Below are 13842 nucleotides of genomic sequence, written 5' to 3'. Positions count from 1 at the left end.
CCGCTGATTTACAGCAGCTCCCTCAGCGATGTTTTTGCTCAGCATGCCACATAACCCATAATTGCAAACATGTGAGTAGACAAAAAGTACATTTTTCCAATTCCGTGTTATTTAGCATCAAGCAATCTCTGATGACTGAAACAGATGAAAATCTCTTTGTATGGATATATTGTCACCTTTGATCTAATTCTTTTCTTTCTTGCTGTCTCCCTCTCAATGAAGTATTTTCTACAAATTCTGTGTCTTACTGTCGTCTTTTTTTTTTTTTCATGCTATCCAAGGATATTTAATTTTTGCCCTATTCCAGCATCTCTTGCCAAGATTAATACTCCAGCTGCCTGGAAACTCTGAATTCCTTTGTTTTGAATTCATTCTTGTCGTCTTCGAACGACTATACATCTTCTCTCCTATCTCTGTGTCTGATCTTTCAGAATCATTTTCTACATATTTTAGCCAAACTTTTCTCATGGATACTTCTCCTCCTGCTACTTTTCTACCAGCTCCCTGGCTGTATTCAGCCTGCACCCCCCTTTCCTCTTCCAAATCCTTTCGTTTTTTTTCCTTTTTCTGTAGGTAACCCCATTTCTTGCATAGATTTTTCATTTATTAATTGCAAATTAAGAAGTCATCTTTTCTGTCTCCCTCTACTACAGGCAAGATGAGCCTAAGTCACTCCTGATGGGTACTTGTTCAGTGTTTTCTTCATTTTTTTTTTTTTCCACTGGTGGGAAATTTCACAGCATCCCATCCCTTCAAGTTCGGTGCTGCGATGTTACTCTAGTAGGAAAAGCGTTTCATCTGCACAGGGAATGTAGGTTAAGGCTCTTTAAGCCCATTGCTAATTGTCCTATCATAAAACTGGAGAATGGATTATCCCTTCTCCCCCCTTCCCTGATATCTTTTATGTGCATGGAGGTTGTTATCTTTTCTCCCATCAGTCTCTTTCTAGCCCAAATTGCCGTATTTCCTTCAGTTTTTTTCCCATTAGTCAGGGTTTCTAGAACAGACATTGCTGTTGCTCCAACTAAGCAGCCCAATTGACGTGCTACCGACGGGCAATTCCGGCTGCTGCCTGTGAGTTTTTGCTGTTACGGGGGTGGTTCTTGATCACCATTTTCACACGTGACAGTATCCAGCTGTTCTGAAATGCTGCCTCTGTCATTCCAAAGATTTCTTGATTTGAAGATGTCTGTTTAAGAAGAGGGTGTTTTATTTGGCATTCGGTCCCCTGAACTCATGGAGAGCTAGTAGCGTTAGCAACAGACAGTACCTTCTTCGGTGTGGGGCGGGAGGCTTTTGCCTTCAAACTTGCTTAGACTTGACTTTGAAAAAACTTCTGTAGTTTTAAAATGCTGCAGTTATCTGTGAGCATTCAACAGTTCCCCTTAGGAAGTTTGTCGATGGGAGGAATGAATCCATCCAATTCAAACTCAGAAATCCTTTGTTCATAGTAATCATTTATAGGCAGGGTGCATGAATTTAAGCAAAGCTGTAGCTGAAAGGTAACCCATAAATCAAGCACAGTGTGAAATCTGTGCTAAATTTATGGAAATCGCGTTGCCCTTTCCTTTTTTCATGATTAAAAAAAAATACTAATGTTTAAAAGAAGACTCTTGACATTTCAAACTCTTCTCCTAATGTTTTCCTGCCCCAATGAAGTGTTTCTCTGTACAATTCAACTTCAAGAAGCCCTTGAGGATTTACTGAAATCAGTCAGGGATGTGCTCATACAAGCGTGTGTTCCCTTCTGTCTTTGTATTTTGTAGTTATTTTCTTAAGTACGAGACTGGTAATCATCGGGACATAAAGGTTATGATCGTTTGGAAGTTGTTAAACCAAATTGGCCCTTTTTTGGCTATATCTGTAAACAGCAGCTACGTACCGGTGTGTGTATGGGGAGCCAGGGTTTCCAGAGGGCTGGGAAATGCCATGGGACCAGTACCTCAGTACTGGCTGCTGCGGGTCCTGCCGGCCACAGTGACATCCTCACTCAGGGAAGTTGCTTCAAAGCACAGCAAATAAAAGCATCGGGTTTTTAGAGAGGTTATTAAAAATATTAGCTACGCTGTTACTCGTTAAATAAACACGTGGAGAATCCAAAGAGAATTTATGACAGTGCTTGAGACCTCTTGGACTTGTCAAAATCATAGGAATTAAGGAGAGCAGTACAAAGCAGTCCATTTTTCCTGGGTTGCACATCCCTGACTTTGATTGTATGAGACGACTTTTACTAATGAAACTTCAAGAAAAGTAAACATAGAATGCGATTTTTTTCCTTGAGAGAACGTGGTAGCTGCCACATTGTCTGGAGCAGCATTTTATCTAAAACCTTTATCTAAATTTGAGTCTTTCATCTCTTGCAAGCTGTTACAGAGGTTTTGCTCATGCCACAGGAAGAATAAAGGTAGTAATGTGTATGTATGCATGATCACAAAGCAGGCACGCGTCTAGGATGGCCTAATAGTCTGATTTTTGTGATGCTGCCCTTCAGAGGAAAGCTGTCGGGCTGTGCTGGTGTTATTTGATATATCATTGCTGGGGTTCGGGTTGCTCCTGCCTCTGTAGCAGCCCCAGCGCTGGGCTGGGCATCAGCTGCCCCGAGCTCCAGGGACCCAGTACTGCGGTGTCTGAGCTCTGGATTCCAGGGAGAACACCCTCCCTTTGGAAATTCTCTCAGTGGGATTTAATAAAAGCATACCAGTGATTTTCCCAACTCTTGGATATTTTAGTTTGCTTCATTGCATCTGTAAAATTATTATTTTTTTAATTTACGACAGCTTTTACCCTTTTAAATTAAAGTGGCAGAAACGTACTAGCCTGTTGATCTGGTCGTAATATGTTTTTCAGTAGAATTTTTTTATTTTTTGCAAAGGATGTTTAGGATGTGCAAATGTGCCTCTGTAGCTGTCCTCATCCAGAAATGCCCTCAAAACATGTGTTGAGGACTCTCTGCTTCTCTTCTGAGTCAGCAGTGGCTGAGTGGGTGTGCAAGGCCATATGCTCCATCAGAGCTGGTTTGAAACGAAATACTTTTAATAAAGAGCCTACGGTATGTGATCTCTTCTTATTTCAGATTCTGGAATTAGCTTACAGTGATTTTTATTTTTTTTTTTTCCCCCTTCTGTTGCTGGGATCCTTGTTCTATGAGCAGCGTGTCCCAGTAAAGCTGGACCTGCTCCAGCTGGGGCGGTCCCATGGCAGTCCAGGGCTGCTCCGGAGTTTGCTCCTGCTCCCCTTGGTCTTCAAGAAGTATTTGTGCCTCACCCAAAGCACGTAATAAAGAATGCAAACTGACCAGATATAACCATGGCTGCTTCCTCTTTTTCAGGAGACGACTTTTCATTGATACAGCAAGAAATATATATGGTTAAAGAATGCAAACATTGCAACATCGTCGCCTATTTTGGGAGCTATCTCAGGTAAACTCCACTTTTTATACGTGCGTTTCTGGTTCTTTCGCAAGACAGTGCTCAGTCTGGTTTGGTGCTTATATCCTCTCAGTATTCTTCTCTATGTTGAATTCCCTTCAGTTCCCAGTCAGCTTTAAAAAAAAAAATTTAAAAAAAAAAAAAAAAGAAAAGTGACTAATACTTTGTTTTCTCTGCTGGCCAAAAGGCTGGAATATTTTTATCACTAGGAACAGAAAGAAACTTTTCCCCTACAGAACTCTTGCAACACATCCAATCCTACTCACTTGCAGGGCAGATTTTAAACGTTTATTGGTTCTAATATAAAACTAGCTCATTATCTATCTAAAGCAGAATTGCCTTGAGATATTTTATTTAATGGTAGTCTTGTGTGCTGTGGAAGCGTGGCCAGTGAGTTGTAAGAGCAAAACACCAAATCTGAGCTGCTGGTAGCAACGTTTTTCATAATTCTGGTGTCACAGACACAACGTACTGAGAGGCAGCAAGGAGGTGATGCCAGCTGGCTGCATCTTCAGGTGCACACCTTAAACCTTGTACAGAAAGCTGGGGAATATTTTCCATTTCTCTGGAACTCTGTCATTTATCAGTTGCCTCTGTGGGATCATTTATCACCACTTCGCCTGCGTGGTCTTTTTCTAGAAGGCTTCATTGTTAGATTTCTTGGAGGGATGTATTTTTTAAGTAATAAAAGGACTTCAACTGGAAAAAACCCGCTGAATTTCTAAATCTCCAGTACCCCTTTTGGAGGCCAAAGAGTTTTTTAGATATAACTAGGCAATTTCAATTTAAGATTGAAACTGAGTTTAGTGTGGTTTGTAGTGTCATCTTGCTGATAGCAGGTAAACCTCAGGTGTTTCTTCTACAAGTTCTTTATTGCAGTTCGAAGGTTAACATGACATCTTTTAGGGCTGATAACATTTAAAGACTTGTTCAGTGACTTTGGCATAAAATTTTCATTTTGATAAGAGTTTATATTGAGAGTATGAATAACTGCTAATCACATTTCAGAGCGTGTATTTTTAAGAAAGGGTGATCAAGACCAATAGAAAATAATATAAATAATCACGATTAACTCTGTTGTGTATACAAATTAACCAGCTTCTGATGCCTGTGTTTTAATTTTCTTTTGATAGCCGTGAAAAGCTGTGGATATGCATGGAATACTGCGGTGGGGGATCCCTCCAAGACATTTACCACGGTACTTTGAAACTTATTTTAACATTCGTACCTTTGGGAAGCTTTCTGCAAAGAAGAAAAATAAATAATAAGCAAACTAAAAGGGAAGGGTTGGTACTGGCTGGGCAATGCACATGTTTTTTCGTAGGGCATGAATAGTGGGTTTTAACTACAGTCAACAGGTTTTGTTGAGAGCACTTCTCAAATATGATGACCGTCACTTTTGGGCTAATACCCTGTCAAAAAATACTTTTATTCCTGCTTCTGTGTGGTACCGTACCACTCCTTTATTATTATTTTCCCCTGTGGGGTTTCATCTAGAGTTGTGGATTCTGTAGAAGGATTTATTGGAGTTGTTGGAAGGGCAGTCTGGGGACTTGCTCTGCCTTTCAATGATAACATGGATTTTTTTGAATATCAGAGCTTTTTCTGCTTTATTTTTCAGCCGGTTGGTACCAATAGCTTTAAAACAATTCTAAGACCCATAGGCCCCTAGTATAGAACATTGCCATTTCTAATATTAAAAAAAATAGCAGAAGTCACTTTTATTGTGTTTTACCTTCCTCACAGTATAGGATATTACGTTACTACGAAGTCACTTGTAAAATGGTAATTAGATTTCTGTGAAAACAGGTTTTCTTCTCGCTGTGAGTGTTGTCTTCTGTTATTGTGCTGGTTCTTCTTTCCTGAAAGCCTTGCTGTAAAACAAGCAAACAGAACCCTCTTCTCAGCTCAATGTAAAATACGGCTCATGTAAAACTGGTCTTTAACTTTTGCATGGAGGATACCAGTTTTTGGCTGCTTCCCAGTGTTACTTATGTGTTGTATATCGTAGACTGACACACTTTTTAATCTTTGTTTTCAGTAACAGGACCTCTGTCAGAGTTACAAATTGCATATGTATGCAGAGAAACTTTACAGGTACTGTATTCCTGCGGGTATATGATAAAGTGTTTGCTCCATGTATAGAAAGTAGATACGGAAGGTGATTTCAGAAAGCGCTGCAGTACCACCACTTATACTTGTAAGCACTGGGAATCTAGCGAAACCAATTAACCAGGGTTAATCTGTTAGTTTCCAGATTGGAAATAAAAATTAGCGAGAAACTCCAGTCATGCAGTGCAAATATTTGCTTAAAATCATCGTCAGAGCAGCGCTGCTTCTGTGCTGTGATTTGCAAAGGAGTTTGCACAAGAGTGGACATGTCTGTGGATCCCACCGTGGGACCAAAATACGGAACCTCAGTGCCGCTCCCGTTTCTTCGGTGAACCTCTGGGTTTCAGGGACACTGTGGCAGACAGATCCGCACAGGTTGTGACCACAGTGTTGCCTGGGCTGGTTTCATCCATTGTTGTAACAGTGATTCAGTGCAGCAGTCGATTAGGACAAACTTTTGAATCTCATCACAGAAACCAGCTAATACCTAGTAAGCGAGGGTAAGTAGCTGAGTAATAGAGGGAAGAAAAAAAAAAAGGCACACTTTAAACTGCCTGCTTGATCTGTGGCAGTAAATCCTAATAATTTGTAGAGGAAAAAAATACTGCAACCAGATGACTGAAATTCTCTTTCATTTTGTGATTGCTAATAACTGTCAAAATGCAAGGTGAGGCGATGCAGGCAGCGTGTTTCTTAAAGGAACTTTTCTTTCCCCGCTCTGTGTGTCCATGAATAATTACACGAGAGACTCACGGGCCTGCACACCTTTCCCTGAAGTGGTGGCTGAACTGGTCGGTGCTGGAGGCGGGGGTGTAGACCCATCAACTGCTTGGCAGTTCTGTTCCTGATCTCTTCTTACTGCGGGGACTCGTATCGCTGGAAGGGCAGCTTGAAGGCTAAACACCTGCTTGTTGAAACCTTCGGGACTTCAAAAACAGAGTTAATTTTAGTAGAGGGAAAAGGTATCTTGAGGTTTGTTTTGAAAATACACACGCATCTATGTAAAATGTTACGCCAGGGCTGGCTTCAGCAAGTCTTCGCGTGTATTGAGTGGAGCTGGGAGACATGAGGAACAGAATCCAGCATACCTTTTATCTGCAAATCTCAAATTTCTCCACTTTCAAATAAAATACATGGAGTAATTTAAATTTATTGAATGGGACGGGCTTTGTAGTATGTTAACAAATGGAAAATGACGCATTTGTGTCTCTCTTATTTCCAGGGTCTTGCTTATTTGCATATGAAGGGCAAAATGCATAGAGATATAAAGGTAACTTGGAACTTTGAGAAACTTACCTTAAACTTTCTGGTGCAAAAAAATATTCCTGATAAAGCATTTTAACTTTCTATTTATTATGTTTTAGGGTGCAAATATTCTACTAACAGACCACGGAGATGTCAAATTAGGTAAGTTACGTGAATTTAATACGACAGAAAGCAAACAGAAATGTTTTTATTTGTCAAAACTTATTTATTTGTAGTCAAAAACTACAGTACCGGCTGTGAGACTTTGATTTAGCAAGTTGCCTTTTACTTTTATCATTCCATTAAAACAGGAAAAAAAAAAACAAACCCAAAACCGGAATGTAGAGACCGGGTCTCCCAAGAAGAATATTCAGCTTTTGTAAGGCTTTGTTTTGTATTGAGCAGTACATGCTCAGCAGTACATGCAGCGTAGCAAAGATTAAGCTTGCTACAAAAGATAAAGTATAATACAGCAGATGTCCTGTATTGTTGCAGTCTTATTAGATTCCGTTCTCAGTGGCATGTAGGATGTTCTTGTTCTTATTTGGGGCCATAGTTGATGATAGAAAGTGTTTATCCATGGGCTTGTGTGTGTGTGAAACGAGTTTGCATTCTATCGAGAAGTTACAGATAATTTCTTATTTTCAACCAACAAGGCTTGAAGCCTCCCGGGTTTCCCTGGAATTTGTCAGGTCGGGGTTACCTGGCTATCAACATGTTTGTTCCTGGCCAGAATGGCTGTTCTCCCTCGGAGCCTCCAGGGATCCACTGTGCGAGACAGCGTTCTGAGCCTGGCAGCCTGTGGAAATGCGGGGTCTGATCCTGGCTGTACCTCTAGCTTAGCGTATGATGTTGGGCATTTCCATGCCCAACATGGCAACGCCCAGAAGAGGAAACTCTCCTCCTTTTGCAAGCACTCTGAGGTCTACAGATGAAAACTCAGGAGAGATCTGTATTACTGGCTTCCTCCAGTGACGCTTTGCATTTAGGGCAGCACAAACAGGCTGAATCTCTTGTTATCCGAGTGTTTTGCCTTCAAAACCCTGATCTGCTGCCTGACTTCACAGAAGTCCATGTGTAGTTAGGGCTCTGCAGGAAGCAGGGAGCAGACATCCCAGGAGAAGGAATGGGATGCTCAGTCATCTTACTGTGTCCACTGTTGGAACCGGGGCAGCTGTGTGTTAGCTGCATCACTGCTCTGCAGAAAAACTGTGTGGTTCAACACGTTTACTCCCCTGTGGTGAACCAGGAGTGCTGTGCTAGGAAAGTACGGCTTTTTAAAGAAGAAGCGGTGGGGGGGGGAAGAGTAAAACCTTGAAACTCATAGGAGCTTTCACTAAATGCATTAAACTTGGGTTATGCACTGATACATTCCTTTTGCCTGCTAAGCTAGTTAGATTTGCCCACAGTTATCCTCCAGCTATCATACTACCAATGCAATAAAAATAAAAAGGACTTAAACGATTTTTGGCTCTGCAAGACCACCCGATTATCTGCAGCTCAGGGAGCAAGGGATTATTGTCCTCTAGACAGAGTCTCCAGAAATGAGAACAGATGGTCCCCTGCAGTTCCTCCATAAGCAACACAGAAATAGTACCGTTTCCAAAGCATGATGCTGTTTTTCCTCTTGAATATTAAATTGAATATCCACTAAATTTTGTCAGGAGGTTGCTGTATTGTGAGATGGAAAAATAGCTAGGAGAGGAACAGGATCGTGAGTGCGCTGTTAGCAGGAACTCATCTTTTCAATTTGAAAATTGAAGTGAAGACATCATCTGATCTCATTATTAATCTTTAACTGTTGAAGCTGAATTAATTTTCAATTTGGATGAGAAATGTCATTGTTCCTTCATAATACGATACTTCCTAGAGTAGAACTCAGGTCTTAAAATGAAATGTCTAAGTCTGTGATAATTTAATTTTCCAGCTGACTTTGGTGTAGCAGCAAAAATAACAGCCACCATTGCGAAGAGGAAATCATTTATTGGTACCCCTTACTGGTAATAAACTACTTTGATTGCTGTGATTGTTTGCAAAGCTAGGTCTGCATTTATGCCAAGAATTCTGAAATACACACGCTGAAGTATACACACATATTTTTAAATATATGGCAAATGCATAAATTCTCTTTCTTCCAAGTAAAATACCCAAAGGGTATAAGTCTGGGCAGCACTGATTGTAACTGACCTGTTGCTGTAACAAAAGCTACCTGATATTTGAGGCAGGATTGCTGTTTTTCCCAAGTTTGTTAATGCAGAACATTCTCCCTTTTTGCTGGATACCTAGTGGTCCTTCAGTTTCTCAGTAGCTTCTTATGCTTTTAGCGAATAAACTAAACAACGTCTTTGCGATTTCTGTGCAGAAAGAATTGTGAAGGAAAACAGATTTTAACCTATCTTTTAATCATCTCTACTGATTAACGTCTGTACAAGACAGCACTTAATATGCAAATGTATCATTGTAAAACTTAAGGTGGGTTATGGATGCAAATTTAACTGCTGTTGGTTTCTGGCATTACTGTGATGCAGTTGAGATGCCCAGGGCGGTATTCTTAGTAGAGACTGACCGTGTACGTACAGCTTAATCCAGACAATGGCTTTTAATTGTTCGCTGCCCTCTTTATCCTGTTGGAGGAGGAGAACTGAGGGCAGGAAGATTATCTGGTCATTAAAGCATTTCACCAGGAATCATGAGACTGGTTCTATTCCTAGCGTTGCCCATGACCTCAGGCAGAATGCGTACCCCGTGTGCTACTCTGCTCCCCTAGTGCCGGGTGTCCTGATTTTGGGAGGGGGACGTCAGGCTGTTCCCAGAGTTATGCTCTTTGGGAGGGTTCTGCTCTAGGGTTATGTGAAGTGCTTTGTGCCTCCCGCGTGCAGGCACCGATTCAGAAGCGGCTGATGCTCTCATTGAACGATGCCTTTGCTTTTAAAGGATGGCCCCAGAAGTTGCAGCGGTGGAAAAGAACGGTGGATATAACCAGCTCTGCGATATCTGGGCCGTTGGCATAACAGCGATTGAACTTGCAGAGCTTCAGCCGCCCATGTTTGATCTTCACCCGATGAGGTCTGCTGGCTGGGGAGCTCGCCCGTCTTCAGTCCCACCAGATACAGTTTAACTTCTTCATAGCTCAAACCTTAGACACTCACACTAGGGTTCCTTCATCAAACACCTACCTGTGTCTCTTTTTAAGACATCAGTCTGAAGCTCCAGACTTACATTCAGAATTGAAATTATCATTGACATTTTTAATTTTTTAAAAAACCGCTCTGTGGTGTCAAGAGTGTGATTAAGAAAAGCTGTAGTAAAGCACTAGAGAAGCCGTAGCCTCATCTTTAACAGGATTATACATGACGATAAAAAGATTTTATTTAAAGATAAGAAAATCGACAGGTTTACTGTGTCTGTCTTCTAACGCGGTACAGACTGTAATCCAGTTTCATCAGTATATTTCTTACTGTAAAGTATTAATTTAAAGTGTTTAGATATTGAAATGAAATGAACTGGGGTTTTTACTATAAAATAATAGTATTCTTCCTTTACCTTTAGGGCTTTGTTTTTAATGTCAAAAAGCAATTTTCAACCGCCAAAGCTAAAGGAAAAAGCAAAATGGTAGGTTAAACTCTTTCCTTTGTTAAATATTTTGTAGATAATGTGAAAAAGCTATTTGTCATTAATGAAGAAGGGAGGTAGTGAAAAATGGCATGTGCTGGTTTTAAACTCAGGAACCTGAGAGGCGGTCTCACTGAGAAACGACTAGTTGTTTTTTATAGGTGTCTGAAAGCAAACTTGAGAGTTAAGGTCCAGCAGCAGACATCATCTGACATGACAAAAAAACCAGCAGTATGGGCCAGGACAGCCCTGCCTGTGTGTGTTGATCCCTGCCAGTGATCCAGAGGGAAATCTAATCTCCCTTCTTCAGTCCTCTTTTTGTATCTTCTAGGAAGAAAAATTATTTTTATCCTTTCCCCTTAATTCCTATTATAGGGTATTTGCCACTGTCAGTGGGACAGGTAATTGTTCAAGCCTTTCCTGATTTCTTTACCCTGTGTGATACCTTCCTAGTGCCTGCAGCATTTTGTACCACGCTTATTTATTTACTTATTTTATTTCTGAGACTCAAAACAATTCCGAGATGCGGGATTTTTTGCTCACGATGCTGCTGTAAAATCCTTTTACCGTGAGGTGTTTGATTGGGCAGATGTGTGCTAAAGGAAGGGAGAAAACACTAAGCTCAGTGTAACCCCAGCCAATGTGCTTCATTTCTCCAACGCCGCCTTCTCAGATGCTATGACTAGAAGAGGAAATGTGTTTTCTAACGTGATTTGAAGGCAAGCGGCCTTGGGCTGGTGCTGTCCCCAGAGAGGCATACTAACACAAACGCACTCGGCAGAAAAATGCTTGAAAAATTGTAGGTCCGTGACATCAAGTCGTAATTCAGATCTAAAAAGAGGTTGTATAACACAATCACCTAAGTTGTTTTGAAAATAACAACAAAGTATTTTAAAGAGTAAGTTGAGTCTGCGTCTAGAACTTTATTTTATTTTCCTCCCTGTAGCCAAGAGCAGTGGAATTGGTACATTTGCCCGGATCTTGGGGGCTTACTGGGTACATAATTCACAGGGTTTTTTTGCTGGTGCCTAATTCCACAACAATTGAAACCAGAAAAAGTTGAAATAGCACCTTACGTGTTGAGTTATGTTCCATACCAAAATGTTTTCCATGCAAGTTCTATGAATCAAATGGGTTTTTCCCTGTCTTGTTAACTTGGTAATGCAATTATTCAAACCTGAGATTAGGTACTAGGACAACATTCTAATTTAGCACACTCTTTTGTAATCTGTTTAGTAACTGTGTTAAAATAAAAAAAAAACAACCTTCTTGAAAAATTAAACATAAACCCTTTTATTTCTTCAAGGTCATCAACATTCCATAATTTTGTCAAAATAGCACTTACAAAAAATCCAAAGAAGAGGCCGACAGCAGACAGACTCCTTTCTGTAAGTGACTTGGGACATTTAATGACATCAATAAGAGATCTCTTGCTTCCAAGTGAGCAACAGATCAATAGGAAACCAAACTGGAACAATTTTCTTTCTCTGATCTTACAACACGGGTGGTGAAATCTGAAGTGAAGAGACACTGGTCATCTGCAGAAAGTAGCAAGATTTTGCTCAGTATCAAGATTTTTATACAATTTCTGGTAGGAAAAATTGCAGAAATTGGCCTCGTGCTCTGTCTTCAGCCTTGTGCTTTCTGGCCGTGGGTGTCTTAGCCTCTTGGGCATAGCTGCGGAGATGTGGACCCTTCCTGTCACCCAAATAGGAAATGGATGCATTTAACAGTTGTTCGTGTTTCTATTTCTGCCTTCCTAAACACGACTGAACTACTCATGTTAAAAAATGAAGTTACGGTGTAACTGTTTGTTTGACTTGGAGTTTAATTTCCAATTTACAACTGGCCGAAAGTGTGGCGTTTCCATGCTTATGGAGGGGTTATAACGTCTAGCCATTAAGGAGTCATTAAAGAAATACTCAAGCCCCTAGAAAGCAGGCAAAATCCAGTAACGTTCAATATTGGATGTTTATTAATGGAAGTTGGTGTCAGTTGCATATTATAACTTGTTCTTTTTTGTGGTTCTAGCATAGCTTTGTAGGGCAGCCTGGTCTTTCAAGATCTTTAGCAGTTGAGCTGTTGGACAAAGTTAATAATCCTGACAACCATACGCACTATGAAGTTGATGACGATGATTTCGAGGTGAGAGCATCTTTTATTTAGGTAAATTACGGTTTAAATACCCTACTTTGCTTTGAGAACGTGAGATTGCAGCTTGACAGGGGCACTGCCCCAATGTTTTAGAGTTCCATTTTTAGAGCTACCATGCAGGAGAAGCCAGGAAATATTGCCACAGTGCTTGTCACCCTTACGCCGTCGCTGCATAGAAGGATCCTGCGCAAGGCTAGGATGAGGCGCTGCACGTCACAGTGTGTGACTGCAACAGCTATTCCTTCTCCCCGTTGGTTTGATTGTTGATTGAGATCCAACAGAAAGCCTCGGGACCTTGCTCAGCTTTTCCCTTTATAACCCTTGCAGCCTCACGCCGTTATCCGCCATACGATTCGTTCTACGAACAGGAACATTAGGGCAGAACGAACAGCATCGGAGATAAACTGTAAGTTCCCAATATGCTTTGCCCATTTTGTGGTGTTGGTTTGCTTCGACCAACGGAGGGTGTCGGTATCGTTCTTTTGTTGTGTACTCTGGAAAGTCTCTTCTGCTGTTGGCACAGTTAAGAAACAGAAGAAACAGGACATGCACATGAATCTTCAATAATATTTTTCCAAAACCAAAATTAAAACTTGCATATTTTTCTGCTGTTTCATTCCTTCTCATTGCTGCATCGTAATGTTTATGTGGAAACCTTGCGTGACCAGCAACAGCCTTTCAGCTCTCTGGTTTCTGTCAGACCATGCAGCCGTACTTAAAACAGCAAAACCACTAATAACCTGCAAACGTAAAAAAATAAGAGCAAGTTGATAACTGGAAGGGCATCTTTTCACATGAGTATGTTCAGTGTCAGGGTGTGAAAAACAGCATTTTGTGTTTGTCTGCACATTGTTTCAATTCATAAGTGAAACGTTTTCTTGACCCTGATGGAGTGCTTGGGATTGCAGCAGCTCTCCTGACCAGGCTGCGTGTCAACAGAATGCATTTTCTTTTAGTATAACCTTTTCTTTCCTTTTAAAACCAATATTAATACACTACTTAGTTGGATCTAAGTTCAAATTTTGAGGGTAGAAACGGCCTTTCTCCAGATTTGGACAAATGCCTTTTGTAGTGTAAATGCTCGCCGCTCTTCTGTGTCATGTACATCACACTTTTCGGAAGCTTGCTGTTAAAAAGCCTCTTGCTTCTGTTTCACATGCATTAAAAGTAACATGTGGTTACCTAGTTATGTTTTAGTGTGCTTTCATATGATGACTTGGTATTTACTTCTGGTCGGTTTCTTTGTTGTGGGCTTCACATTTGCAAATTCAAGCATTTAGACAATAACACT

At 40.7% G+C, this 13842-nt stretch overlaps 1 protein-coding gene across 4 annotated transcripts in view; it reads left to right on the top strand.

Moving 5' to 3' along the window:
- The window catches only part of MAP4K5 (mitogen-activated protein kinase kinase kinase kinase 5), a 68700-nt gene that overhangs the window by 32106 nt on the left and 22752 nt on the right, over positions 1-13842 (top strand). For 3 of the 4 annotated variants that reach the window (XM_063333793.1, XM_063333792.1, XM_063333796.1), the window contains 11 exons: positions 3329-3419; positions 4562-4626; positions 5470-5525; positions 6763-6810; positions 6905-6947; positions 8713-8785; positions 9720-9851; positions 10335-10397; positions 11704-11785; positions 12429-12542; positions 12879-12957. In XM_063333793.1, coding sequence (XP_063189863.1) covers positions 3329-3419; positions 4562-4626; positions 5470-5525; positions 6763-6810; positions 6905-6947; positions 8713-8785; positions 9720-9851; positions 10335-10397; positions 11704-11785; positions 12429-12542; positions 12879-12957 — 846 coding nt within the window. Of the gene's footprint in view, positions 1-3030; positions 3050-3328; positions 3420-4561; positions 4627-5469; positions 5526-6762; positions 6811-6904; positions 6948-8712; positions 8786-9719; positions 9852-10334; positions 10398-11703; positions 11786-12428; positions 12543-12878; positions 12958-13842 lie in introns of those variants that run through there. The other variant, XM_063333795.1, reaches the window with a different exon arrangement.

Source organism: Chroicocephalus ridibundus, chromosome 4, assembly GCF_963924245.1.
Source record: "Chroicocephalus ridibundus chromosome 4, bChrRid1.1, whole genome shotgun sequence".
NCBI classification, from domain to species: Eukaryota; Metazoa; Chordata; class Aves; order Charadriiformes; family Laridae; genus Chroicocephalus; species Chroicocephalus ridibundus.
This window is presented reverse-complemented; position numbering and strand designations above follow the sequence as displayed.